This window comes from Taudactylus pleione, unplaced genomic scaffold (genome assembly GCF_031769625.1).
Source record: "Taudactylus pleione unplaced genomic scaffold, aTauple2 ptg000762l, whole genome shotgun sequence".
In the NCBI taxonomy this organism is placed as follows: domain Eukaryota; kingdom Metazoa; phylum Chordata; class Amphibia; order Anura; family Myobatrachidae; genus Taudactylus; species Taudactylus pleione.
The window spans coordinates 3,950,047-3,977,562 of NW_028285164.1; the positions used below are offsets into that span (position 1 = coordinate 3,950,047).

Sequence of the window (27,516 nt, forward strand, 5' to 3'; positions counted from 1 at the left end):
GGGCTGCTTCCATAAATTTCCCGGGCTGGTTGTCCATCCCAATCCGCCCCTGTATGTATCACTGCCGTTTGCTAAAGGCTGAAAGCAGGAGATGTCACAGATCATATAGTAATGCAGGATAGAGGGACTCCAATATTTTTATGGGGGCTGCTGCCTTATTTAATTTATCAAGCTCCAATAGACAAGCTCGAGCTGTATTAACTATAATAGAGAGACCCGCGCTATAATATGGAGACCCACAGAGCTTTAGGCTGGGCTGTGACACTGTAACTGGGAGATCCACCGTGAGTTAGGCACTATAACAGGGAGACCCGCAGAGCGCTAGGCACTATAACAGGGAGACCCACAGAGCGCTAGCCTGGGCTGGTCACACTGTTACAGAGAGACCCGCAGAGCGCTAGTCTGGGCTGGTCACACTATTACAGAGAGACCCACAGAGCGCTATTCTGGGCTGGTCACACTATTACAGAGAGACCTGCAGAGCGCTATTCTGGGCTGGTCACACTATTACAGAGAGACCCGCAGAGCGCTAGTCTGGGCTGATCACACTATTACAGAGAGACCCGCAGAGCGCTATTCTGGTCTGGTCACACTATTACAGAGAGACCCGCAGAGCGCTAGTCTGGGCTGGTCACACTATTGCAGAGAGACCAGCAGAGCGCTATTCTGGTCTGGTCACACTATTACAGAGAGACCCGCAGAGCGCTAGTCTGGGCTGGTCACACTATTACAGAGAGACCCACAGAGCGCTATTCTGGTCTGGTCACACTATTACAGAGAGACCCGCAGATCGCTATTCTGGTCTGGTCACACTATTACAGAGAGACCCGCAGAGCGCTAGTCTGGGCTGGTCACACTATTACAGAGAGACCCGCAGAGTGCTAGTCTGGGCTTGTCACACTGTTACAGAGAGACCTGCAGAGCGCTAGTCTGGGCTGGTCACACTATTACATAGAGACCCGCAGAGCGCTATTCTGGGCTGGTCACACTATTACAGAGAGACCCACAGAGCGCTATTCTGGGCTGGTCACACTATTACAGAGAGACCCGCAGAGCGCTAGCCTGGGCTGGTCACACTATTACAGAGAGACCCACAGAGCGCTATTCTGGGCTGGTCACACTATTGCATAGAGACCCGCAGAGCGCTAGTCTGGGCTGGTCACACTATTACAGAGAGACCCGCAGAGCGCTAGCCTGGGCTGGTCACACTATTACAGAGAGACCTGCAGAGCGCTATTCTGGGCTGGTCAAACTATTACATAGAGACCCGCAGAGCGCTATTCTGGGCTGGTCACACTGTTACAGAGAGAAATGCAGAGCGCTAGTCTCGGCTGGTCACACTATTACAGAGAGACCTGCAGAGCGCTATTCTGGGCTGGTCACACTATTACAGAGAGACCTGCAGAGCGCTATTCTGGGCTGGTCACACTATTACAGAGAGACCTGCAGAGCGCTATTCTGGGCTGGTCAAACTATTACAGAGAGACCCGCAGAGCGATAGCCTGGGCTGGTCACACTATTACAGAGAGACCCGCAGAGCGATAGTCTGGGCTGGTCACACTATTACAGAGAGACCCGCAGAGCGATAGCCTGGGCTGGTCACACTATTACAGAGAGACCTGCAGAGCGCTAGCCTGGGTTTGAAACACTATAACAGGGAGACCCGCAGAGCATTAGGCTGGCTGGCCACACTATACTGTAACATGGAGACCCGCAGAGCACCATGCTGGGCTGATAACACTACAGTATAACATGGAGACCCACAGAGCACTAGGCTGGGCTGGTTACCGCTTAACAGAGAGACCCACAGAGCGCTATGCTGGGCTGATAACACTATAACATGGAGACCTGCAGAGAACTAGGCTGGGCTGGTTACCGCATAACAGAGAGACCCGCAGAGCGCCAGGCCAGGCTGGTAACCCTATGTAAGTTAATGGGGTTCCTTAGATCGCTCAGATCAACGCAAAGTTAACAGTCACCAGGTGTGCATGGAGTCCTGCAAGTGGCAGGGCTGAGTCCCAAAGTATGTCCATGGCATAGTCTCAAGTCCCTGTCCCAAATCTGCACAATGGCCCTCATTCGGAGCTGTACGCTCTGAGCAGAGCGCACGCTCTGAATGAGGGCCGGCCTCCATGAAAATGGAGCGTCCTTCTGGACGCTCGTATAGCTGTGGGTCACCACCCACAGGCTATACGAGCGTGCATTTTGATGGCCGCGATGGTCTCGACCATCGAAATTGCGAGCTGGAGCCTGCGGTTGAGGTTTTCAACCGCAAGCTCCGGAGTGATTTTGGCTCTATCAGAGCCCAAATCACTCCCACTGACATCACTAGTGATGTCAGTGGGCCGGCTTCTGACGGGAGGCGTTCCCGTGGGAACGCCCCCGTCAGGGAGGCACGCCCCCGGCACGCCTACCAAAGGGGGCGTGCTGTCAATCAACATCGACAGCACGCCCCCTTTGATCAGACACAACGAGCGAAGGACTTTCCTTCGCTCGTCGCGTCTGGCGCATGCGCACGACGGAGCTCCCTCCGTCGTGCGCATGCTCAGTCCATAACATCGACCCACTTGCGAGCGGACAGCCGCTCGCGAGTGGGTCTGAATCAGGCCCAATGTCTGTAAAGTTGCGCTTTCTTGAACTGGATGCATATCTGCACATCACAGCCCATGGAATGCTGGGGATCCATAGGTATTGCTGTAATCCTTCCATAACAGCAGTATTTAGAGGGCTTACTGCATTTTTGTAATGATATACAACTGCTTTGGCATGCAGACACTTGCAGAACTAAAGCGACAGCATGCCCTGGCAACCAAGACCCCCTTGAAATAAATACTTATTCAAACCTAAATTTCCCCTGTATAAGCAGCTAAATCCAAACTGAATTTTTAGTTCTTCCATCGCTAAATAATCCAACAGGTAACTTTAAAAAAAAGTCCTAAACAGGTGATGAGGAATTAACTTTTGTTTCTGATCCCCTGGAGCATAAGGAAACTGCTCTGATTGGATGTCTGGGAACAGAACTTCATGTCATAGCCGATTGTGGCTGCCAAGGGTTTTCTGGTGCTTGTAGTTCTCCAAGTTTAATCCTATTTGCCGATAATCTCCCTGCCCCTTGGAGCCAGTCAGGTCGGCACTGCGGGGGCAGCGGGGGCATGGCAGAGAATGTGAGGTGGCATTGGAGGCGGGGCATGACTGCGCAATTGTGTTATCGTCCCATACCTGCTACACAATGACGAGATTACCTGCATTGTACAGCAGGGAGCAGTACCACGATGATGTGATTCAGTACTGACTTACATTATTCCACACACCACAATGCCCATTACACATTATGCCACACACTGTAATACCTATTACCAAAGTGCCACTTACATATTTGCCCGACACCATTTTATGCCCCACAGTAAGTCTTCTAATTACTTTAAAATTACCTGCTCGTTGTCAGGGATTTTATGCTCGTTGTCAGGGGTTTTATGCTCATTACCAAGTGTTCCATGCTCGTTGTCGGGGGTTTCATGCTCATTGCCAGGGGGTTTCATGCATGGGCATTTCTAGAAAGGAGGGGGCCTGTGTGCAGTCTCCGACACGGGCCCCCTCCTCTGTCCGGTGGCCGGCGGCGCACTGTGCTATGCGCGGCCAGCGCCGGAGTTATAGACTTTGGGCGCTAGAGTGCGCCCAGAGTCTATAGACAATGCACAGTCACCGGGAAAATGGCCGTGGCGGCCATTTTCCCTGTACTGCGCATGTGAAAACAACGGGAAAATGGCCGCGGCGGCCATTTTCCAGTCGTTTTTAAGGCGACGGACCCCTGCTCTGACGTGGGACTCTGGAGAGGTAAGTATGCTATGGGTGCAGGGTGTGCAGTGTGGGGCTCCCCTGGGACACCATGCACCCATTATAGATACGCCCCTGGCTTCATGCTCATTACCGTGGGGTTTCATGCTTGTTGCCATGGGGTTTAGGCTTGTTGCCATGGGGTTAAATGCTTGTTGCCATGGGGTTTATGCTCGTTGGCAAGGGGTTTGATGCTCGTTGCCAGGGGGTTTGATGCTCGTTGCCAGGCGGTTTCATGCTCGTAGCCAGGGTGTTTCATGCTCGTTCTCAAGGGGTTTCATGCTCATTGCCAGGGGGTTTATGCATTCCTCCCAACATGACCCTCTCCAGGAGGGACACAATGCTCTGGTCCTGGACTTCCCTGGTAAGAGGTGGGGCTGCAGCGCAGTTCAAAATTCAAATAGGGGAGTCACACCAACTGTCATTTCACACGTTGCCAAACATCACTGGCTGGGACTCACTGGCAGTTGGTGTGACTCCCCTATTTGAATATTGGACTGTACTGCAGCCCCACCCCTGGAGCCACCACCAATCATAAATTACCAGGGAAGTCCAGGACCAGAGCGTTGTGTCCCTCCTGGAGAGGGTCATGTTGGGAGCTATGGTTTATGCTCATTGCCAGGGGTAAAATGCTCGTTGCCAGGGGGTTTCAAACTCATTGCCAGGAGTTTTCATGCTCGTTACCAGGGGATTCATGCTTGTTGCAAGGAGGTTTCATGCTCGTTGCCAGGGGGTTTCATTCTTGCTGCTAGGAGGTTTCATGGTCATTGCCATGGGGGTTATGCTTGTTGTCAGGGGTTACATGCTCGTTCCCAGGGGGTTTCATGCTCGTTGCAAGGAGCTTCATGCTCGTTGCCAGGGGGTTTCATGCTCGTTGCCAGGGGGTTTCATGCTCGTTGCCAGGGGGTTACTTGCTCGTTGCCAGGGGGTTTCATGCTCATTGCCAGGAGGTTTCATGCTGGTTGCCATGGGGTTTATGCTCATTGCCAGGGGGTTTCACGGGATAAGATGCAGCTTTCTGCATGATCTCCCAGCAGCGCTAGCATTCCCGGCACTTCCAGGAACGCTATGTGCATTGGCCTATCAGACACTAGAGGTCCAGTAGGACCTCTATCATCTGTCTCCTCATTGGCGGCGGCCATTTCTGGATGGCCGATTTCAGCATTGCCAATGCGGACGTCTAGTCCGCATGGAATCTGCAGCACCGAAGTCACTGCACATTACAAGACTGTGCGGGTTGTGCAGAGGCTGAGGGCCTGATTCAGAGCTGGACGCTCTGACCAGAGCGCTCGCTCTGAATCAGGACCCTCCTACCTCTTATTGGAGCGGCCTCCTGGCCACTCGCATACCTGTGGGTGACCACCCACAGCTATAGCGAGCGGCCATGATGATTGTCGCGATGGTCAAGACCATCGCGACCATCGGGCTTGCGACGAGTCCCTGCGGTAGGGTCTCGTTGACCGCAAGCCCTGGAGTGCTTTTGGCTCTATCAGAGCCAAAATCACTCCCACTGACATCACTAGTGATGTCAGTGGGGCCGGACCCAGATGGTAGGCGTTCCCATGGTTACTACTTTTCTAATTCAAATGTGCACAGAATTAGCAGAACCTCAGTCCAGGAGTAACACGGTGCACGGCACGGGGTGAGGGATTTAGGGCCTCATTCAGAGGCGGTCGTAGGATGCAAGCGGTCGCTCAGAAACAGGGTGGCCGCTTGCATCCTGAACGGCCGCCTCCATGTCGGTCGTTAGGCTGTGGGTTAACACCCACAGCTCTAACGACCGACAAGGGTGATGGTCACGATGGTCGAGACCATCGCGACCATCGGGGCTTACGACGAGACCCTAAGGTAGGGTCTCGTCAACCTTAAGCCCCAGGGAGCTTCCTGCTCTGATCGAGCAGGAAGCTCCCCACTGACATCACTGATGATGTCAGTGGGGCCGCCCCCAAACGGCAAGCGTTCCTACTGGAACGCCTCCGTTTGGCCAGGCACGCCCCCGGCCCGCCCAGCAAACGGGGTGAGCTGTCAATCAACATCGACAGCTCGCCCCATCTGCTACGAGACCCCTAACGACGGATCACCCGTCGTTAGCCGGGTCTCGTGCATGCGCACGACAGAGCCTGCTCCGTCGTGCGCATGCGCTGTGGGGCAACATCGAGTCGGTCAAGAGCGCTCAGCGCTCACGACCGACTCTGAATGAGCTTCTTAGTGTCAGAAATGTATACGGTTATGGAAATAGGATGGCTATAGTGCGGGAATAGCAGAGTGTTTGCTTGTAATGTATATGGGCGCCATGTTTGCTGTCATTATAATTATCTCTTCTCCCTTTTATTACAGCCAAAATGTGGAGAGCATGAAGAACTCTCAGAGATGAAGCCCCTGCACCCTCATCGTGTCTGGGGTCTGAAGTTACCGACCCCCAGGATGGCGATCACTCACCTGTCACTCATTCCCTATGTCATTGTGTCATTTTTCCACTTTTAGAATTACTTATTACATATTATAATGACTGAGGACCACAGACTGCAGAGGTTATTAATAAAATATGTGATTTTCAGATAATCTAGTGTAGTTCTACCTCTTTTCATTTATACTCAGTGAAAATATTGAAGGAAAAGATATTATAATATTATATAATACAATATTTACTCATAGTTTACTATTTATTTCCATGTTTCATTTACAAAAAGATTTTTATTGTAACCCTGGGAAAGGTATAAAGCAAGAAATCTAACTCTGAGAATGAGCTAATAAAACTAGTCTTCATTCTAGCACCCTGCACCTGTCACAATAACCCACAATTCAGTTCCTCTTTCCTGCCTGGGGTGTCATTCTCTGCTCTGGTGCTTCTAGCGCACTCAGGACCTCATTCAGAGCCGCTCGCAAAATGCGAGCACTCGCTCTGAATGAGGGCGGCCGCTTCTATTTTCAGAGCCGGTCTCCTAGCCGCTCGCTAGGCTGTGGGTGACCGTGCACAGCTTTAGCGAGCGGCCAGGTTGATGGTCACGTTTCTCTCTCACTCCAGGGCTTGCGCACCCGCAGTGCGGCCGCTGCGCATGTGCACAACCTCAACCCGCTTGAAAGCGCTCAGCGCTTGCGAGCGGGTCTGAATGAGGTCCTCAGTACATGCAACAAGCTGCTGCGATGCAGACCAGAGGGCCTCATTCAGGCCCACTCGCAAGCACTGAGCACTCGCAAGCGGGTCGATGTTGAGGCCGTGCGCACGCACAGCGGCTGCACTGCGTGGGCACAAGCCCCGGAGGGAGAGAGAAATGCTCTCGCTCCGGGGCTCACTATAAAAGGGGCGAGCTGTCAATGGTGATTGACAGCTCGCCCCGTTTTGTAGGCGGGGTGGGGGTGTGGCTGGCCAAACGGAGGCGTTCCCGACGGAACGCCTGCCGTTTGGGAGCGGCCCCACTGACATCACAAGTGATGTCAGTGGTGAGCTTCAGGCTTTATAAGAGCCGAAAGCTCACTGGGGCTTGCGGTAGATGAGACCCTACCACAAGGGTCTTGTCACAAGCCCCGATGGTCGTGACCATCAACATGGCCGTTCGCTAAAGCTATGGGTGGTCACCCACAGCCTAGCGAGGAGCCAGGAGGCTGGCTCTGAAATTAAAAGCGGCCGCCCTCATTCAGAGTGAGCGCTCGCATTTTGCGAGTAGCTCTGAATGAGGCCCAGAGTGTGCTAGAAGCAGAAAGCGACACCCCAGGCAGAGAAGAGGAACTGCATCGGTTGGGACAGTTGCAGGGTGCTAGAATAAACAGTGCTATATACAGAAATATGGTACAGTATGGTATGTTTTGGGGAAATGACATACTATACCATCATATACCATAACAGAAGATGTATGTCAAAATCATTTATTAAGTATTTACACCAAAATGCCATTTATGAGGTAAATATTTAATATATGTTGTAACCCGCTATGTTGTATAAAGGGTGAGATGTGATGTTACCAGTGATATGCTGATAGGTGAGGCAGTTCATATATGTATGTGTAAATCTGCCCCTGATAATAGCCAGTGCCCCCCCAGCCATTTACCTCACTGCACATCACTAGATGTTACTATACCTTACCAGGTAGGGATGGATCTATGCACCCTATGTTTGTACTCTTGTCCCTCTATACTCCCATACTAGTGAGGGGGGCCAGTCAGTATGCCGGCGGACGGGATGCTGGACCTCAGTATACCGACACCAGAATCTCGACGCCCGTCAGAATGCTGATGCCGGCATCCCGAAGGGATCAAGATACCGACGTCGGAATCCCGAAGGTAGGTATGGCGGGTTACAGTTAGGGTTAGGCCGGGGATGGGAGAGTTAGGTTTAGGGATGTGCCGGTGTGGGTTAGGGTTAGGCACCGACTGGGGAGGGTTAGGATTAGGCTGTGGGGAGGGGGGGGTTAGGGTTAGGCACTGCCCATGAAGGGTTACGTTTAGGGTGCGGAAAAGGGGTGTTAGGTTTAGGCACTGTAACACTAACAATGACATACTGTAGTTGCAATTTATGCAAAAACATTTTTTTGTTGTTTGCTGTGCCACGGAGCACAGTAAAACAAAAAGAAAGGAAAGACTCTTGTTTTGGGGCACTCTTAATGTATATTGTGAAAATATTAAAATTTAACTTTTATAAGATATGTAATAATATATGTACAAGCCTGTAAAAGTGTTGGCTCGTGGTATAAAGCTTCAAAATGACACACAAGACTTACATATATCAAGTGAATTGCATTGAATATAAAACAAGAACAATAAAGTAGAATGAATTAAATTGAATTAATTATGGCAGGGAGTAAGATATATTTGCATGAGAAAAATTAGTCATGCATTCCTAGCATAATTGTATGTGGTGAAAATATATATCTCCTTATAATTTCCAGATAGACCAAACAATGAAGTAATGAAATATATGCATACCAGATCAACGAAATTCTCTATTGGATCATTACAGATTCAATATTTGCCTATCTTATGCTGGGCATACACTCTACAATTATCTGTCAGATATCTGTCCAATCTGGCAAGTGGGAATGAAAACCTGGTAATGTATGGGAGCAAATGACAGTAGAAATTTTCTCCCAAACACTAGAAAACGGACCAGATTTTCCTTCCCACCAGACAGATTTGGCAGATATCTGACAGATAATTGTACAGTGTATGCCCAGCATTAGTATTGATTTGTTTCAGATCATGAACAAATTTTCTTCCAATATGCACACATCAGGTATTTGCCTCAAAAGAACATATTGTATCATTATGAGACTCACTGATATAGTTGTTTCATAACATTCTATTCTTGCAGAAGAGGTTCCCTGAAAATGAACATTTAGTATCAGAATACATACTTTGTTACAATGTCTCAACAGGATTTTTATAACAGACAATATTGTGTATGGAGATAACACATAGATATAATTAATATCCTGTAAATGCCATAGATAAAGGGTGAGCTGAACATTCAAAACTCAAAGCATGTGAATCAAAATGAATTATTCAGATAGTAATTAACATCAAAATGGAAAAAATGTCAAGAATAGCTATCTAAGCATTAATCGTAGTGTGTACCATATCTGACACACATAGTACCCATTAATCGCACCGATACGCCTCAGCATGTAGATTCATCACAACGTTTACTAAATCATGTAGCCAGGAAAATCTTTTTGTCTGCATGAGAAAGTGCCATCTCAGTTTGGCAGAACAGAAAGTTGCTGTGACATGTTGGTGTTATATGTATAGAATAGAGGGGTATCAAGTGTCACCTTACCTCTGCTGTTGGTAGTCTTCCTAAGGATAGGACTACAAATGAGAGAGTAGAGGGACAGTGCTCCCTTGAAAGATAGATACAGCGGTCACCGGTAGTATATTAGGGGAGTTAGATTGTCTTTGATGCCACAAGGCATTGTAGGGACAAAATGCACCCGAGACTCCTGTGTTCCACCTTAGAAATAGATAGTGCGTGTTGGCGGTACCTGTGTGGCCATGAGGCAAGCAATAGTGTTACATCAGTCGGCAATATTAGGAAGGAGCCCCATATATTATCAGGACTGATTGCATCAGTCACTGGTATCTGGAAAAAGCCCTGTATACCATCGGGACCACAGGAGTGAAGTGAAGTGACGCGCGTTTCACATACAACGAGGCTTGGTCACACTCAATGATGATTTTCAGGGAACCTCTTCTGCAGGAATAGAATGTTATGAAACTACTATAATAGTGTGTCTCATATTGATACTATATGTTTTTTGAGGCAAATACCTGATGTGTGCATATTGCAAGTAAATTTGTTCATGATCTGAAACAAATAAATACTAAGATAGGCAGTTGTTGAATCTGTAATGATCCAATAGAGAATTTCGTTGATCTGGTATGCATATATTTCATTACTTCATTGTTTGGTCTATCTGGAAATTATAAGGAGATATATATTTTCACCACATACAATTATGCTAGGAATGCATGACTAATTTTCCTCATGTAAATATATCTTACTCCCTGCCATAATTAATTCAGTTTAATCCATTCTACCTTTTTTTTTCTTGTTTTATATTCAGTGCAATTCACGTGATATATGTAAGTCTTGTGTGTCGTTTTGTAGCTTTATACCACGAGCCAACACTTTTACAGGCTTGTATATATTTTATTACATATCTAATAAAAGTTACATTATAATATTTTCACAATGTACATTAAGAGTGCCCCAAAACAAGAGTCTTTCCTTTCTTTTTGTTTTTTTGTGCTTTATGGCACAGCAAAAAAAACAAAAACATGTCTTGGCATACTATATATTAGACTCATGGGAGCACCGCCAACACCTTAAAAATCTTATAGTAATATTTACTTTGTGATACATAATATGGCTGATTTCCATGATCCGCACCTGATATTTCAATTATACCCAATTCTTCTTTATGGAAAGACTCCTGTGCGGAATCATTCAAATATAGAATAGTTGCAATTTAGCCAGAAGATGCCTGTTTTCAGTTTTTTCACTCAATATATATATATATATATATATATATATATATATATATATATTAATAGAATAGGATTTAGCTGAACTCAACATGAATTATAACCTTCTCCCAAACAATCTGCCTCTTAAGCCCGGTACACACTTAACAATGCGTGTACCCAGCAAAATCGGCAGCGGCGGGCCCGGCAGAGGTGCCGACATCGGTGAGTGTATACACACTTACCAATGTTGGCCACGGCGAATGATGGCAGGGGGGGGGGCATGCTGCATGTAGCAGCGTGGCATCGTCAATGATATCCCCTGATTGGGCTGCATGTACAGCCGACAGAGGATATCGTTATAATCCTGCAGGAGCGTACATCGGCGATCGTTCAGCCCATACACACTGGACGATATGAAGGATATATCATTGATCGATATCGTCATCGTAAATATTGTTCAATTTAATCATCTAGTGTGTATGCGGCTTTACTCTTCACTGCAATAGATTGTAAATAAACAAGGATTGACTTTCAGTCTATTGGAGCAGTTCTAATCCTTTATAAGGTGGCCGATGACCTGTCACTAAGAACTGCTGTTTCCTTCCTAAAATAATGGAAGCAATCGCTTTAGAAGTTAAGTAATAGAACAAATGGTTCATTCATTCCTGGTGAATTAGGCTGTGTCTCTCATACTGAAGATAGTGGGGAAATAATTATTATTTATCCTCTGTTGGGGATTAGTGATGGTTTTTTGTAACTAGGTAGTTGAAGGTTGTCTTATGCTGGCCATACAGTACGGTACATCAGGGGGAGATTTAATAAAGCTAGGAGAGAGATACAATTGGAGATAAATAGCACCAACCAATCAGCTCCTAACTGTCATTTTTCAAACACAGCCTGTAAAGTGACAGTTAGGAGCTGATTGGTTGGTGCTATTTAGCTCCAATTTTATCTTTCTCCAAGCTTTATTAAATCTTCCCCTAAGGACCTGATTCAGACCCGCTCACTAGGCTGCGTTTGCACGCAGCCGTATGCAGCTAGAGTATGCAAATCCCGCGATCGCTCACTAAGACATTAGTACGCCCCCTATGTCTTAACGTGCGATCAAAGTCTGATGTAAGATGCCCACCAGTCTGTACATAAGATGCCCACTTTCAGACGTCATCTCTAGGAAGTGCTTGAAAACATTGGTACAATCGACTGACATCGAACCCATCCGCAGTGCTTTGAGGTTGATCCTATCCTTCCACAAGCACTGCGAGTGCAGCTGTGTGTTAGACAGCTAAGTGAGATGTATGCTGACAATGGGCCTGATTCAGAGCCGAACGCTCTGAGCAGAGCGCTCGCTCTGAATCAGGGCCCTCCTCCATTAAAATGGAGCGTCCTCCTGGACGCTCGTATAGCTGTGGGTGACTACCCACAAGATATACGAGCGTCCTAAAAGATGGTCACGATGGTCTTGACCATCACGACCATCGGACTTGCGAAGGAGACCCTGCGGTAGGGTCTCCCAACCGCAAGCCCTGGAGTGATTTTGGCTCTATCAGAGCCAAAATCACTCCCACTGACATCACTAGTGATGTCAGTGGAGCTGGCTCCAGACGGTAGGCGTTCCCATGGGAACGCCTCCATCTGGCAGGCACGCCCACCAAAGGGGGCGTGCTGTCAATTAACATCGACAGCACACCCCCTTTGGTGCGAGATCCCGAGCGATGGAAAGACCGTCGCTCGTTGGGTCTCGCGCATGCGCAGTGGGGAACATCGACCCACTTGCGAGCGTACTGCCGCTCGCGAGTGGGTCTGAATGACCCCCAATGTGTCTTAATTATATGGTGTTAAAACGCACTGACACCCTGAGTTCGCACATCCACACCCCCGTTTTCTTTGTCCTTCCCCTGTCACAACCCACAAACAGCCCATCCTGTCACTCAAGCTAGCGCACTGCCTATGTGCAGAGAGCGATCGCTTCCCGATTGCAGTGGCTGATTTGTGCATGTGCACTGTGGCTCTTACGCATGCGCAGAAGGTGAAAATCGGGCAGCTGCGAGCGAACGTAGCCTAGCGAGCGGGTCTGAATCAGGTCCTAACTTCTATCCAACTAGTTAGCAAATGACAATCAGCAATTGGCTCCCAAACGCCAGAAAACAGACAAAAATGGTCGGTTAAATGTTTAATTTAAACAATTTGTAAAACAGTTTAAACAATTTTTAAACAGGGGTGTTTTAAAAAAACTTTAAATATTTTTGGATTAATTAGTCATGAGGGGGGGTGTCCAAAGGGTTCTGGCCGGCAGCCACTGGAGAGAAACTGTGTTCCACAAACGAGCAGCACGCTGATATATGGAAACAACGCTGCACAACAGCACGCGATTACATGGTAACAAACGCTATATGCTTTATATCCCACACAGTGGACTGGTGATTGTATTTTTCAATAAGGACATCACTGGCTACAATTCTGATTATTGGCCTTTTTTACTCCAATTTTTATATGTGCACATGAGGCTGCTATTATAGGCTGAATATTTCTGTTACATTTTTACTGAATGTTATTAAGTGTGTTCTCAATGTATCTTTTTATACAATTTGCAGATGAATTGATACTGTGAGAAATAAATTGTTTACTTTTTTTTTTTAATAAATCTTTTTTATTTAGTTTCACAAATAGTCAAATGGACAAATGATTGGTATATAGAGTGATTGGTTGTGGGCAAAAAATTCAAGCAAATATAATCAGTAACTTTGAAAAGAGTGTCCAGTAACAATATGTATGTTGCGAAATGAAAATGAACATTTACATAAAATTCAAGGTAACTTCAATACCAGATATAAATCTAGAATCATACTACAATCATCCTATAACTGGACCATAGGAGAAGATGAGAATTACTAAAGTATATGGTTTCTTTGGCAAAAAATATGTAGACTGAAAATCATAAAGGGGAAGAGGGCAGGGGGCTAGGGGGTGAAGTTGAATGTATTGGCAGACGGTGTGTTTCTGACTATAACCGTATAATTTTGTATTGAAAGGGGAGATTGGAAAGATTGGAAGTTGGGCATGCAATGATGTCCTAAGCATGTCAGGTGTCAGGAAGACTATTTGATTCGGCCAAAAGATTTCGGTGTAGAAACCAATCAGTGTTTTCAAAGAGTTTGAAAATTTTTGTTTGGGTATCAGGGTCTAGGTATTCCATATATTTTCCCCATTTTTTTGTAAAATCTGAGTATTCCTTTTTCAATGTCAGGAAGGGTGGACCTCCGTTCTAAATAGAGTAAATTAATGAGCTTTTGCTTAACTTCTAATAAAGCGGGGGATGAGCAGGAGGTCCAGTGCAGTAAGATAACTTTTTTTGAGATTGTGACAATTATTGCTAAAAACGGGATTACCGTTTTACCACATGATTTAAGATCCCAGTTTCCGAAATTCGCTAAAAAGCATGCCAAGGGATCAGGAGTGAGAGAAATAGAGAGAGTAGATTTTATGTCATTTAGAACCTTGCTCCAAAATCTTCGGATTTTTCCACATGACCAAAGACAGTGGCATAATGTTGTATCCAGCTGATGACATTTAGGGCATTGCCCTAATTTTGTAGGATCTATATGTTTGTATTGGATTGGCGAAATGTATGCCCTCTGCAGCGTGCGCGTATTAACCTTTTGTAAATAAGCTGAACCAAGAGCTTTTAAGGTTAAGTCGTAGTGTTGGAACAGGTCAGTCGGGTGAGGTAACTCAGAAATGTCTCTCTGCCACATCTGGACCAGTTTCTCCCATTGGAGAGTATTTGAAGATTGAATTATTTCAGAATAGATGAATTTAGTTTTATATTGAAAATGATTATATAATTTCAAAGAGGGTCTAGAGTTGATGAGGGGTTAACTGATGGAGCTAGAGAGGTGATATAGTGATGTTTCGGCGAAAAAAAAATTTTTTGTTGAGATAAACTACAGTATATTTATCTCGAAGGGTAACAAATTGTTCAATTTTGCCTCCAGTGTCAAATACTTTCGAGGCAATATTAAGACCTTTATTTCTCCACGTGAGAACTTGTCTGTTAGAAAGTGAGGGGTAAAGGAGGGGTTTCCCCATTGGGGTACATAAGGAGAAGCATAAGGATTCCTTTTTAAATTTTTTATTAAGTTTCAGGCTTGGAAGGTATCATGAAATATGATATGATTAAGGATGAGTGGGGATTTCTTTAGGTTTAGAGTGTAGGAGAGCATTAGGTGAGTAAGGAGCAAGTATTGCAGTGTCAAGTAAATAATCCATATTGTATGATTTATCAAGAAGCCAGTCAGCAATATATCTTAGAGATATGGATAGGGAGTATGCCGGAAAGTTTGGTACTCCGAGTCCACCCTTTGGGCGAGTGGATTGTATTCTGATTAGGGGTGAGCGGGTTCGGATTTCTGAAATCCGAACCCCCCCGAGCCCCCCCGATCCGAGTCCGATCCGAGTCAGGCTCGACTTTTCCCGCCTGACTCGGATCTGACATCGAGGCAAAACGTCATCATCCCGCCTTCCGAGTCTCGCGGGTTTTGGATCCTATATAAGGTACCCGCGTCGGCGCCATTTTCTCACTCGGCTGTGGACAGTGAAGAGGGAGGGTGGGAGTTAGTGCTGTGTAGTGTAGTGTAGTGTAGTGCTGCTGTTGTCCACTACTTCAAAGTCCATAGGGGCTGGCTGTGTTGTGCTGTGCTGCTGTTGTTAATAGGGGCTGTGTCCACTACTTCAAAGTCCATAGGGGCTGGCTGGACTGTGTTGTGCAGTCAGTTCTCCATAGGGGCTGTGTCCACTCCAAAGTCCTGTGCAGTGTCCCAGTCCTAAAGGGGTGCTGTAGTGTTGTCCAGGGGGTGCTCTGTCCATCAGGGGTGCTCCCCCCAAGTGCTAAAAAAATAATATATTTTCTGTGTTTGTGAATTGTGTGCGCAGTAGCCGCACGTGCATCAACAAAGTAGTGCCAAGCGTGCGCCTGTGTCATAAGTAAAGGGCCGGCTGGCTTGACCGTTAAAGGGTGCTGTAACCCCCGAAAGTACACTCCAGTCCAAACCAAAAAAAAATTATTTTCTGTGTTTGTGAATTGTGTGCGCAGTAGCCGCACGTGCATCAACAAAGTAGTGCCAAGCGTGCGCCTGTGTCATAAGTAAAGGGCCGGCTGGCTTGACCGTTAAGGGTGCTGTAACCCCCGAAAGTACACTCCAGTCCAAACCAAAAAAAAAATTATTTTCTGTGTTTGTGAATTGTGTGCGCAGTAGCCGCACGTGCATCAACAAAGTAGTGCCAAACGTGCGCCTGTGTCATAAGTAAAGGGCCGGCTGGCTTGACCGTTAAGGGTGCTGTAACCCCCGAAAGTACACTCCAGTCCAAACCAAAAAAAAAATTATTTTCTGTGTTTGTGAATTGTGTGCGCAGTAGCCGCACGTGCATCAACAAAGTAGTGCCAAACGTGCGCCTGTGTCATAAGTAAAGGGCCGGCTGGCTTGACCGTTAAGGGTGCTGTAACCCCCGAAAGTACACTCCAGTCCAAACCCAAAAAAAAATTATTTTCTGTGTTTGTGAATTGTGTGCGCAGTAGCCGCACGTGCATCAACAAAGTAGTGCCAAGCGTGCGCCTGTGTCATAAGTAAAGGGCCGGCTGGCTTGACCGTTAAGGGTGCTGTAACCCCCGAAAGTACACTCCAGTCCAAACCAAAAAAAAAATTATTTTCTGTGTTTGTGAATTGTGTGCGCAGTAGCCGCACGTGCATCAACAAAGTAGTGCCAAACGTGCGCCTGTGTCATAAGTAAAGGGCCGGCTGGCTTGACCGTTAAGGGTGCTGTAACCCCCGAAAGTACACTCCAGTCCAAACCAAAAAAAAAATTATTTTCTGTGTTTGTGAATTGTGTGCGCAGTAGCCGCACGTGCATCAACAAAGTAGTGCCAAGCGTGCGCCTGTGTCATAAGTAAAGGGCCGGCTGGCTTGACCGTTAAAGGGTGCTGTAACCCCTGAAAGTACACTCCAGTCCAAACCAAAAAAAAATTATTTTCTGTGTTTGTGACTTGTGTGCACTGTGGCTGCACGTGCATCAACAAAGGAGCAGCGCCAAGCGTGCGCCTGTGTCCCATAAGTAAAGAGCCGTCTGGCTCATTTCTTAAAGGGTGGTGTAACCCACAAAGTGCACTACTCTCCAGCAAAAATAAAAAAATATTTTCTGTGTTTGTGTGCGCTTTAGCCGCACGTATATATCAATATAACATAAATGGAGGACCAAACTTTCTCCGAGTGCTGTTGCTGCTGCTGGGAGTTGTTCATCATCCCAGAGAGGAAGTAGGAACATCACTACTTTTACTAAACAATTGACCCTCCAACAGTCCCTAGCGATGAGGATGAAGTACGACAGCAGTCATCCTGAAGCAAAACGTATAACTGAGGCCTTGACTGCTATGTTGGTGTTAGACGTGCGTCCGGTATCCGCCATTAGTGCAGTGGGATTTAGACAAATGATGGAGGTAGTGTGTCCCCGGTTCCAAATCCCGTCTAGATTCCACCTGCATCCTCAAAGCAGCAGCGACAAGCGTGCGTCTGTCTGTTAAAGGGTGGTGACACCCTCAAAGTGTGCTACACAAACAATAAAAATATTGTTCTTTTTTTTTCTGTCTTTGTGAAATGTGTGGGCTGTAGCCGCACCTGCATCCTTAAAGCAGCAGCGACAAGCGTGCGTCTGTCTGTTAAAGGGTGGTGACACCCTCAAAGTGTGCTACACAAACAATTAAAATATTGTTCTTTTTTTTTCTGTCTTTGTGAATTGTGTGGGCTGTAGCCGCACTTGCATCCTCAAAGCAGCAGCGACAAGCGAGCGTCTGTCTGTTAAAGGGTGTTGTAACTCTCAAAGTGCTCCAAAAAATCTAAATTTTTTTTTTAATGTGTTTGTGACTTGTGTGCGATGTAGCCGCACTTGCATCCTCAAAGCAGCAGCGACAAGCGTGCGTCTGTCTGTTAAAGGGTGGTGACACCCTCAAAGTGTGCTACACAAACAATAAAAATATTCTTCTTTTTTCTGTCTTTGTGAATTGTGTGGGCTGTAGCCGCACCTGCATCCTCAAAGCAGCAGCGACAAGCGTGCGTCTGTCTGTTAAAGGGTGGTGACACCCTCAAAGTGTGCTACACAAACAATTAAAATATTGTTCTTTTTTTTTCGGTCTTTGTGAAATGTGTGGGCTGTAGCCGCACCTGCATCCTTAAAGCAGCAGCGACAAGCGTGCGTCTGTCTGTTAAAGGGTGGTGTAACTCTCAAAGTGCTCCAAAAAATAAAAAACTATTTTTTTAATGTGTTTGTGACTTGTGTGCGATGTAGCCGCACTTGCATCCTCAAAGCAGCAGCGACAAGCGTGCGTCTGTCTGTTAAAGGGTGGTGACACCCTCAAAGTGTGCTACACAAACAATAAAAATATTCTTCTTTTTTCTGTCTTTGTGAATTGTGTGGGCTGTAACCGCACCTGCATCCTCAAAGCAGCAGCGACAAGCGTGCGTCTGTCTGTTAAAGGGTGGTGACACCCTCAAAGTGTGCTACACAAACAATTAAAATATTGTTCTTTTTTTTTCGGTCTTTGTGAAATGTGTGGGCTGTAGCCGCACCTGCATCCTTAAAGCAGCAGCGACAAGCGTGCGTCTGTCTGTTAAAGGGTGGTGTAACCCTCAAAGTGTGCTCCACAAACAATAAAAATATTCTTTTTTTTTTCTGTCTTTGTGAATTGTGTGGGCTGTAGCCGCACTTGAATCCTCAAAGCAGCAGCGACAAGCGTGCGTCTGTCTGTTAAAGGATTACATCGGTGACAGCATCCAAGTAGGCATGTCAGACAGTCCGTACCTGTACTGGCAGGAAAAAGAAGCAATTTGGAGGTCCCTGTACAAACTGGCTCTATTTTACCTGAGTTGCCCCCCCTCCAGTGTGTACTCCGAAAGAGTGTTTAGTGCAGCCGGGAACCTTGTCAGCGAAAGGCGTAGGAGGTTGCTTCCATAAAATGTGGAGAAGATGATGTTCATAAAATGAATTATCAACTCTTCCAGGGAGACCAGCCTCCAGAACGTACAGAGGGACCTGTGGTTCCAGCAGGGATGAATTAATACTCTGTGAGGATGAGGATGTACACACTGAAGAGGGTGAGGAATTGGTGGATGAGGAGGATGAGGATGACATCTTGCCTCCGTAGAGCCAGTTTGTGCAGGGACAGATTAATTGCCAGCTTGTTTTGTGGGGGCCCAAACGAGCCAATCATTTCAGCCACAGTTGTGTGGCAGACCCTGGCGCTGAAATGATTGGTTTGTTAAAGTGTGCATGTCCTGTTTATACAACATAAGGGTGGGTGGGAGGGCCCAAGGACAATTCCATCTTGCACCTCTTTTTTTTCTTTGCATTATGTACAGTTTGGGGCCTAGTTTTTCAATGCCATCCTGTCTGCCACTGCAGTTTCACGCCTAGATGGGTCACGTGTTTGTGCCGCCCACTCGTGTCGCTTAGCATAGTCATCCAGCTACCTCGGTGCAACCTTTTGGACATAAAAACACTATTGTGAGGTGTGAGGTATTCAGAATAGACTGGAAATGAGTGGAAATTAAGGTTATTGAGGTTAATAATAGCATAGGAGCAGAAAAACCTACAAATTCTGTGATTTTAGCTGTTTTTATGCTTTTTTTCAAAAAAATACAGATCCAAAACACAAAACCCAGAACCCAAAACACGGAAGGGTGGTTTTGGCAAAACCAATCCAGATCCAAAACACGAAGAAAGATCCAGATCCAAAACCAAAACACGAAAAGTGGCCGGTGCACACCCCTAATTCTGATCAGTGCTATTTTTGGTATTTTACACTGCCAAAGAAAGCGAGTCATTGCTTTATTGATGCGTTGAAGGTCGTTGGGTTTTTGTCGGACAGGGAGCATTTACATTAGGTAGAATACTTTTGGAAAGATAATGCTTTTAAGAACTGCTATGCGACCCATGAGGGAGAGGGGGAGTGAGTTCCAACCATCTAACATGGTAGATATTTTAGAGAAGACAGGTGTGAAGTTCAAGTCGTATAAATTAGGTTGGGGGGAATATTGACTCCAAGATAAGTTATTTTTGTTGTATTTATATGGAAGGGAGATGCTGTCTGAATGTGAGGAAGTGTGGGATGAGGGTCCCCGAGAGACATCAGCTCATATTTGGAGATGTTGACTTTGTAACCTGAGATTGCTCCAAAGGAAGAAATAATTCTCATCACCTCAGGAATGGAAGAGGATGGGTCCGAAATAAAAAGGAGCATATCGTCCGCAAAAAGGGCTACCTTCAATTCAACATTTCCAATCTGAATGCCCTTAAAAGAGGATGAAGTCCTTAATGCTATTGCCAGTGGTTCTAGTGCAATAGCAAATAATAGGGGGATAAGGGACACCCCTGTCTGGTGCCTTTTTGGATTATAAAAGGAGGGGAAAGGAGACCATTACATGATACTTGGGTTTGAGGAAGATAGTAAAGGAGCTTTATTGTTTCAATAAAAGGGGTTGGGAAACCGAATTTTTGCATGGTACTAAATAGGTGTTGCCAGGAAATGAGGTCGAATACCTTCTATGCGTCAAGGGAGAGGATTAATCTGTTTGGGGAGGTATAGGAAGTAGTAGATGCAGATATAGCTGTTATTACCCTTCTGGCGTTAACCACAGAGTGGTGCCCGCATATGAATCCGGTTTGGTCTGGGTGTATAATGTGGGGTAAAGTTAGCTTTAAACGGTCTGCTAAAATTTTTGCTAGGAGCTTATAATCAAGGTTCAGTAGGGATATGGGGTGGTAAGAACCTGGGAAGGATGGATCTTTACCTGGCTAAGGGATCAGTTTCAGAATAGCAGAGTTAAAGTGGGGTGGAGGGAATTGTGCAGAGAACATCGAGTTAAATACTGTCACTAGGATTTCACCTAGATTCGGGAGTAGAATGTTATAGAACTCCCCACTATAACCATCTGGTCCCAGGGCCTTGTTAGGTTGAAGGTGTTGTATAGTCTTATGGACCTCTTCTAATGTGATAGGGGAGGTTAGTGATTGTGCCAATTCCATCATAATAGTTGGACAAGGCTGGGATTCCCAGGGAATTGAGTTGGGAAAGGAAGGAAGAGGGAAGGATTGGTTTGCCGAATCTGTTGCTAAGGTAGGTACGGGGGTTTGTGAGGAGGAGTATAGATTTCTAAAGAACGATCTCATTACTACAGCAATCTCTGTGTTAGATTTGGTTAAGGGGCCAGAAGAGGTATGTAAGGGGTGAACAATCATTGGTGGTCTGTTACCATTGAGTAGGTTTGATAGAAGGTGACCTGTTTTGTTACCGAATTTGTGGAATTTGTGTTGAACAGAGAACAGGTACCTGTCCCCCATATATTGCAAAAATTCTTCAAAGTGAGTTTTCGCCGTTAAGTATAATTCTTTGTTACGAGATGACTGATTGAGCTTATATTCTTGAAAGGATTCTGTTAGCGAGCTATGAAGTAATAAATATTGTGCAGTATATTTTTTATTAGAGTCGGAGGTATAGGTTATAATTTCTCCTCGTATTACTGCCTTGGCTGTTTGCCAGAATCAAAATGGTTCGGAGTCAAAGTGTGAAAGGTTATCATTCTTGTAACTTTCCCAAGCCGATAATTATCGGTCTCAAAATTTGAGGGATTGGGAGAGGTTGGATGGAAATTTCCAGAAATTAATCAAGCCTGGTTTATCTGGAGTGTGAAGGATAGCCGAGACAAGAGCGTGATCGGACAGGGAAATCGGTTCAATTGTGGTTATTGTGACTTTTGGAAATAGATTATGTGAGAAGAGGAGATAATCAATTCTAGAAAGGGAACCATATGCAGCGATGTAACGATAAGAGATTCTGAAAGAATGGTTTGGGGTAATTGTTTGGGGCATAGACGCTGCAGAGGACATACGTAACACCTGTGAGTTGGATAATAGTGAGGACGTATCTGCCCTCAGGATCCGATGTTGTGGATACCACTTGGACTTGGAGCTATTTTTTTGCTAAAATAACAATGCCACGGGCATTTTAGGTATAGGGCGCCGAAGCGAGAACTGACCAACCCAACATGTTGAGCTTCAAGACTTCAGCCAGAACAAGATGAGATTCCTGGAGGAGGGCTATGTCAATTTTGTGTTTATTGAGGTAGATTCAAATTTTTCTCCTTTTTATTGGGGAATTGATTCCCCCGATGTTCCAGAATCCTATTTTGATAACAGGCATTTATTAGCCTTGGTCTAGAGATCTGACATTATGGTAGTCGGAGCTACACCATTTCTGCCAAGTTGTCTGAATGGTCATAGGGATAGGGCTGGGGATTGTGGGAAAGAGACAAGGAGGGCAAATCAAAACAGAAAAAACATAAAAGAACAGAGTGAGAAATGTTCTCCAAAGTATGTTAAAGTTATTCTGACGTCTTGCAAATTTTTTAAGAACATTATACTTCCAGGGAGTACTAGAAAAGAACTTGAACTAAAATGGGAGCTTGAACTAAAACGTTCAAGCTCCCGGGGATTGGAGGGGATCCCCTACAGTTTGTCCCAGCTACTCGTCAAAGTGAAATTACTTGGTATAATTGTGAATTACCACCCCCATTTCGGTGTAGACATTCAAATAGAGATCAGGGAGGCAAGAGAAAGAGAAAACTCTAAAATGAGAGAGTAAGATACTAGGTTTCAATTCGAGAAAACTTCCGTAACGTGTTTGAATAGAAACTTAACAAAAAGCAATAATTTCGTGCAATAATTGAACTTCGATTTCAATATAGAAATGTCAATATACTAGTTGGTCGATAATTCACTTGTAGTACAAATGGAAGGATACTAAAAAATTGAGAGGTTCAGAGTGTGGTTTCTTCTTGTTCATCATCCCGGGTTGGTCAAAGGAGTGTCCATATCATGCATGGTAGAGAGTGAGAGTTTGCGTAAATACTCGGAGGCGTCGTCTGGTGTGGGAAAAGCTTTAAATTCTTTTCCCTCGTAGATGCGAAGTCTGGCGGGATAAAGCTACTCAAATTTATGGGCTTCCGAGATTAAGCGTGAGCAGAGTGGGGAGAAGGCTTTTCGGGCCCTTGTGAGTTCTGCGGAATAGTCTTGGAAGATAGAGAGGTTGTTGTTTTCCCATTTCAGGCCTTTTATTTTTCTGGATGCGGTCCAAATAATCATCTTGTGCAGGTAATTTAGGCATTTGAAAAGGACCACCCATGGACGAGGTTTTGATTGGGTGGGAGTGGGGCCCACTCTGTGCACTCGTTCAATAACTATGTCTATGCATTCAGCTTCAATGCCCAGGAGAGATGGCAAGGTGTTACGGACAAAGTGATCAAGTGTGGTTCCTTTGGCGATCTCAGGGACTCCTACTAATCTAATGTTCCATCTAGACCTATTTTCTAGGTCTTTGACCTTGTTCCATAATCCTTAGTTTTCTTTGTGAAGGGTTCGAGACTAAATTCTGATGGTTATCTATCTCATGTTATGCTGCTGCCAACTGCTGTCCGGTATCAGAGACTCTCTGTGTTAGTCTGCTGAGCTGGCCTGTGATGTCTGCAACTGCTTGTGTGAGTAACGGGGTCATTGTGTTTTTAATAGCGTTAACTATATCTCCATAGGTGGCTGGGGCGTCTGGTGTGCAGCATACCTTGTAGGGAGAAGATCCTTCTCCTTCTGCAGCCGCTTTCTTGGATGCTGGGGATAGCCCATCAGAGTCAGGGTCCGGCATCATATTGGTTGCTGCTCTGCGTTTCTCCGGCCGAGATGTCTGCACTGGCGGGTTGTGCGGAGTATAGACAAATCTGTCCATACAGGTAGGGAGCAGCGCTCAGGGACAAGAAGAGAGAGTGGGGAGCACTGGACACAGGTCTGCCATCTCAGATCAGTGGTGGTTAGCCGTGACACTGAGGGAGTGTATGGACAGTATAACTGCCAGGAGTCCGAGTAGGTTCAAGGCTGTTGCTGTGGCTGGGCGCCAAGAGCAGCTGAGATGGATCGCAAAACCGCAAGCCTCCGCGTGTCCCAGGATCTCCGGGCAGGGACAGTGTGGTGCAGCTGCTCTCTGGGTCAGATCGGGGGGTAATATCGAGGCTGGAATGACCTTGTAAAAGGTACAGCTAGGATGTGGTGTGGGAGCCCTGAGATGGAGCTGCCTCACTCCAGCATCCCGGCCCCGGAAGTCATTTATTGTTTGACAGCTTTAGTGTATCCTTCCTGTGTTTACATCTGCACAGACACATTTTCTTTCTATATTTGTACCTGTCGACCTTCTGACATGTCGACCTTTAGGGTAGCGACCTTTTGTTCCTGTTGACCTCTTGACTGTCTAACATCTGGTGTCTATCTAGACACAGGTGACCTTTTCACTGTCTATCTCTTATACCACATCCGGATGAAGCCAAGGGAGGTAGGAAACACAGGTTTAATAACTTTATATCATATAATTTATCAAAATCTCTAAAGTTTCTAAGGTTCTAGGTGTACCCCAGGCCTGTCTATTCTCTTTTTATTACCCCCACTTCTAAATTCCCACTTCGGCCACTGGACAAGACAATAAAAGTGCATACAGTACAGTTCTGGATATACTGTAGTTGGGTGTGGTTTAAGAGATAGACAGCAAAGTTATCCAACTTGTGTTTCCTACCTCCCTTGTATCCATCCACCTCTTCCCCATATCTGTATTATTTCACCTGTCCTTAATATCTCATATGTCACCAGTGCTCCTCTTACTTCCTCCTTCCATCTCTCACCCCTGCTCCTCTTCCTTCCCTCTCTCACCCCTGCTCCTCTTACTCCCTACTTCTAACTCTCACCCCTGCTCCTCTTACTCCCTCCTTCCCTCACTCACCCCTGCAGCTCTCACTCCCTCCTTTCCTCCATCACCCCTGCAGCTCTCACTTTCTCCTTCTCTCTCTCACCACTGCACCTCTCACTCCCTCCTTTCCTCTGTCATCCCTGCACCTCTCCCTCCTTCTCTCTTTCACCCCTGAACCTCTCACTCCCTCCTTTCCTCTCTCACCCCTGCACCTCTCTCTCCCTCCTTCCCTCTCTCAACCCTGCACCTCTCACTACCGCCTTCTATCTCTCACCCCTGCACCTCTCCCTCCTTCCATCTCTCACCCCTGCACCTCTCACTCCCTCTTTCCCTCTCTCACCCCTGCACCTCTCACTCCCTCCTTCTATCTCTCACCCCTGCACCTCTCACTCCCTCTTTCCCTCTCTCACCCCTGCACCTCTCACTCCCTTCTTCTATCTCTCACCCCTGCACCTCTCACTCTCTCCTTCCCTCTCTCATCCCTGCTCCTCTTACTCCCTCATTCCATCTCTCACCCCTGCTCCTCTTACTCCCTCCTTTCCTTTCTCACCCCTGCACCGCTCACTCCCTCCTTCCATCTCTCACCCCTGCTCCTCTTACTCCCTCCTTCCCTCTCTCACCCCTGCTCCTCTTACTCCCTCCTTCCCTCTCTCACCCCTGCTCCTCTTACTTCCTCCTTCCCTCTCTCACCCCTGCTCCTCTTACTCCCTCCTTCCCTCTCTCACCCATGCTCCTCTTACTCCCTCCTTCTAACTCTCACCCCTGCTCCTCTCACTCTCTCCTTCCCTCTCTCATCCCTGCTCCTCTTACTCCCTCATTCCATCTCTCACCCCTGCACCTCTCCCTCCTTCTCTCTTTCACACCCCCACCTCTCCCTCCTTCCTTCTCTCACCCCTGCACCTCTCACTCCCTCTTTCCCACTCTCACCCCTGCACCTCTCACTCCCTCCTTCTATCTCTCACCCCTGCAACTCTCCCTCCTTCCCTCTCTCACCCCTGCACCTCTTACTCCCTCCTTTCCTTTCTCACCCCTGCACCGCTCACTCCCTCCTTTCCTCTCTCATTCCTGCACCGCTCACTCCCTCTTTACCTCTCTCACCCTTGCACCTCTCACTCCCTCCTTTCCTTTCTCACCCCTGCACCTCTCACTCACTCCTTTCATCTCTCACCCCTGCACCCCTCACTCTCTCCTTCCCTCTCTCACCCCTGCACCTCTCACGCCCTCCTTCCCTCTCTCACCCCTACACCTCTCACTCCCTCCTTCCCTCTCTCACCCCTACACCTCTCACTCCCTCCTTCCCTCTCTCACCCCTGCACCGCTCACTCCCTCCTTCCCTCTCTCACCCCTGCACCACTCACTCCCTCCTTCCATCTCTCACCCCTGCACCTCTCACTCCCTCCTTCCATCTCTCACCCCTGCACCTCTCACTCCCTCCTTTCCTCTCTCACCCCTGCACCTCTCCCTCCCTCCTTCCCTCTCTCACCCTTACACCTCTCACTCCCTCCTTTCCTTTATCACCCCTGCACCTTTCACTCTCTCCTTCTCTCTCACCCCTGCACCTCTCTTTCTCTACTTTCCTCTCTCACCCCTGCACCTCTCACTCCCTCCTTCTGTCTCTCACCCCTGCACCTCTCTATCCCTCCTTTCCTCTCTCACCCCTGCACCTCTCACTCCCTCCTTTCCTCTCTCACCCCTTCACCGCTCACTTCCTCCTTTCCTTTGTCACCCCTGCACCTTTCACTCACTCCTTCTCTCTCACCCCTGCACCTCTCTTTCACTACTTTCCTCTCTCACCCCTGCACCTCTCACTCCCTCCTTCTGTCTCTCACCCCTGCACCTCTCAATCCCTCCTTTCCTCTCTCACCCCTGCACCTCTCACTCCCTCCTTTCCTCTCTCACCCCTGCACCGCTCACTTCCTCCTTTCCTTTATCACCCCTGCACCTCTCACTCCCTCCTTTCATCTCTCACCCCTGCACCTCTCACTCTCTCCTTCCATCTCTCACCCCTGCACCTCTCATTCCCTCCTTTCCTTTCTCATCCCTGCACCTCTCACTCACTCCTGCCCTCTCTCACCCCTGCACCTTTCACTCCCTCCTTTCCTCTCACCCCTGCACCTCTCACTGCCTCCTTATATCTCTCTCCCCTGCACCTCTCACTCTCTTCTTCCCTCTCTCACCCCTGCACCCCTCACTCTCTCCTTCTATCTCTCACCCCTGCACCTCTCACTCTCTCCTTCCCTCTCTCACCCCTGCACCTCTCACTCACTCTTTCTATATCTCACCCCTGCACCTCTCACTATCTCCTTCGCTCTCTCACCCCTGCACCTCTCACTCCCTCCTTCTATCTCTCACCCCTGCACCTCTCACTCTCTCCTTCCCTCTCTCACCCCTGCACCTCTCACTCACTCCTTCTATATCTCACCCCTGCACCTCTCACTCTCTCCTTCACTCTCTCACCCCTGCACCTCTCACTCCCTCCTTCTATCTCTCACCCCTGCACCTCTTACTTGCTCCTTCTATCTCTCACCCCTGCACCTCTCACTCTCTCCTTCGCTCTCTCACCCCTGCACCTCTCACTCCCTCCTTCTATCTCTCACCCCTGCACCTCTCACTCTCTCCTTCCCTCTCTCACCCCTGCACCTCTCACTTCCTCCTTCTATCTCTCACCCCTGCAGCTCTCACTCTCTCCTTCCCTCTCTCACCCCTGCACCTCTCACTCCCTCCTTCCCTCTCTCACCTCTGCTCCTCTCACTCCCTCTTTCCCTATCTCACTCCTGCACCTCTCACTCTCTCCTTTCCATTCTCACCCCTGCCCCACTCACTCCCTCCTTCCATCTCTCACTCCTGCACCTCTCACTCTCTCCTTTCCTTTCTCACCCCTGCATCTCTCACCCCTACAC

General features: G+C 47.2%; 1 protein-coding gene across 3 annotated transcripts in view; it reads left to right on the forward strand.

Moving 5' to 3' along the window:
- LOC148476927 (uncharacterized) overlaps window positions 1–6,396 on the forward strand; it is a 160,754-nt gene extending 154,358 nt beyond the window's left edge. For 2 of the 3 annotated variants that reach the window (XM_088457511.1, XM_088457510.1), the window contains exon 19: window positions 6,172–6,396. In XM_088457511.1, the coding sequence (XP_088313637.1) occupies window positions 6,172–6,318 (147 nt within the window). In that variant the 3' untranslated portion in view covers window positions 6,319–6,396. The remainder of the gene's footprint in view (window positions 1–6,171) is intronic. The other variant, XM_088457513.1, reaches the window with a different exon arrangement.
- Window positions 6,397–27,516: the final 21,120 nt, after the last annotated feature.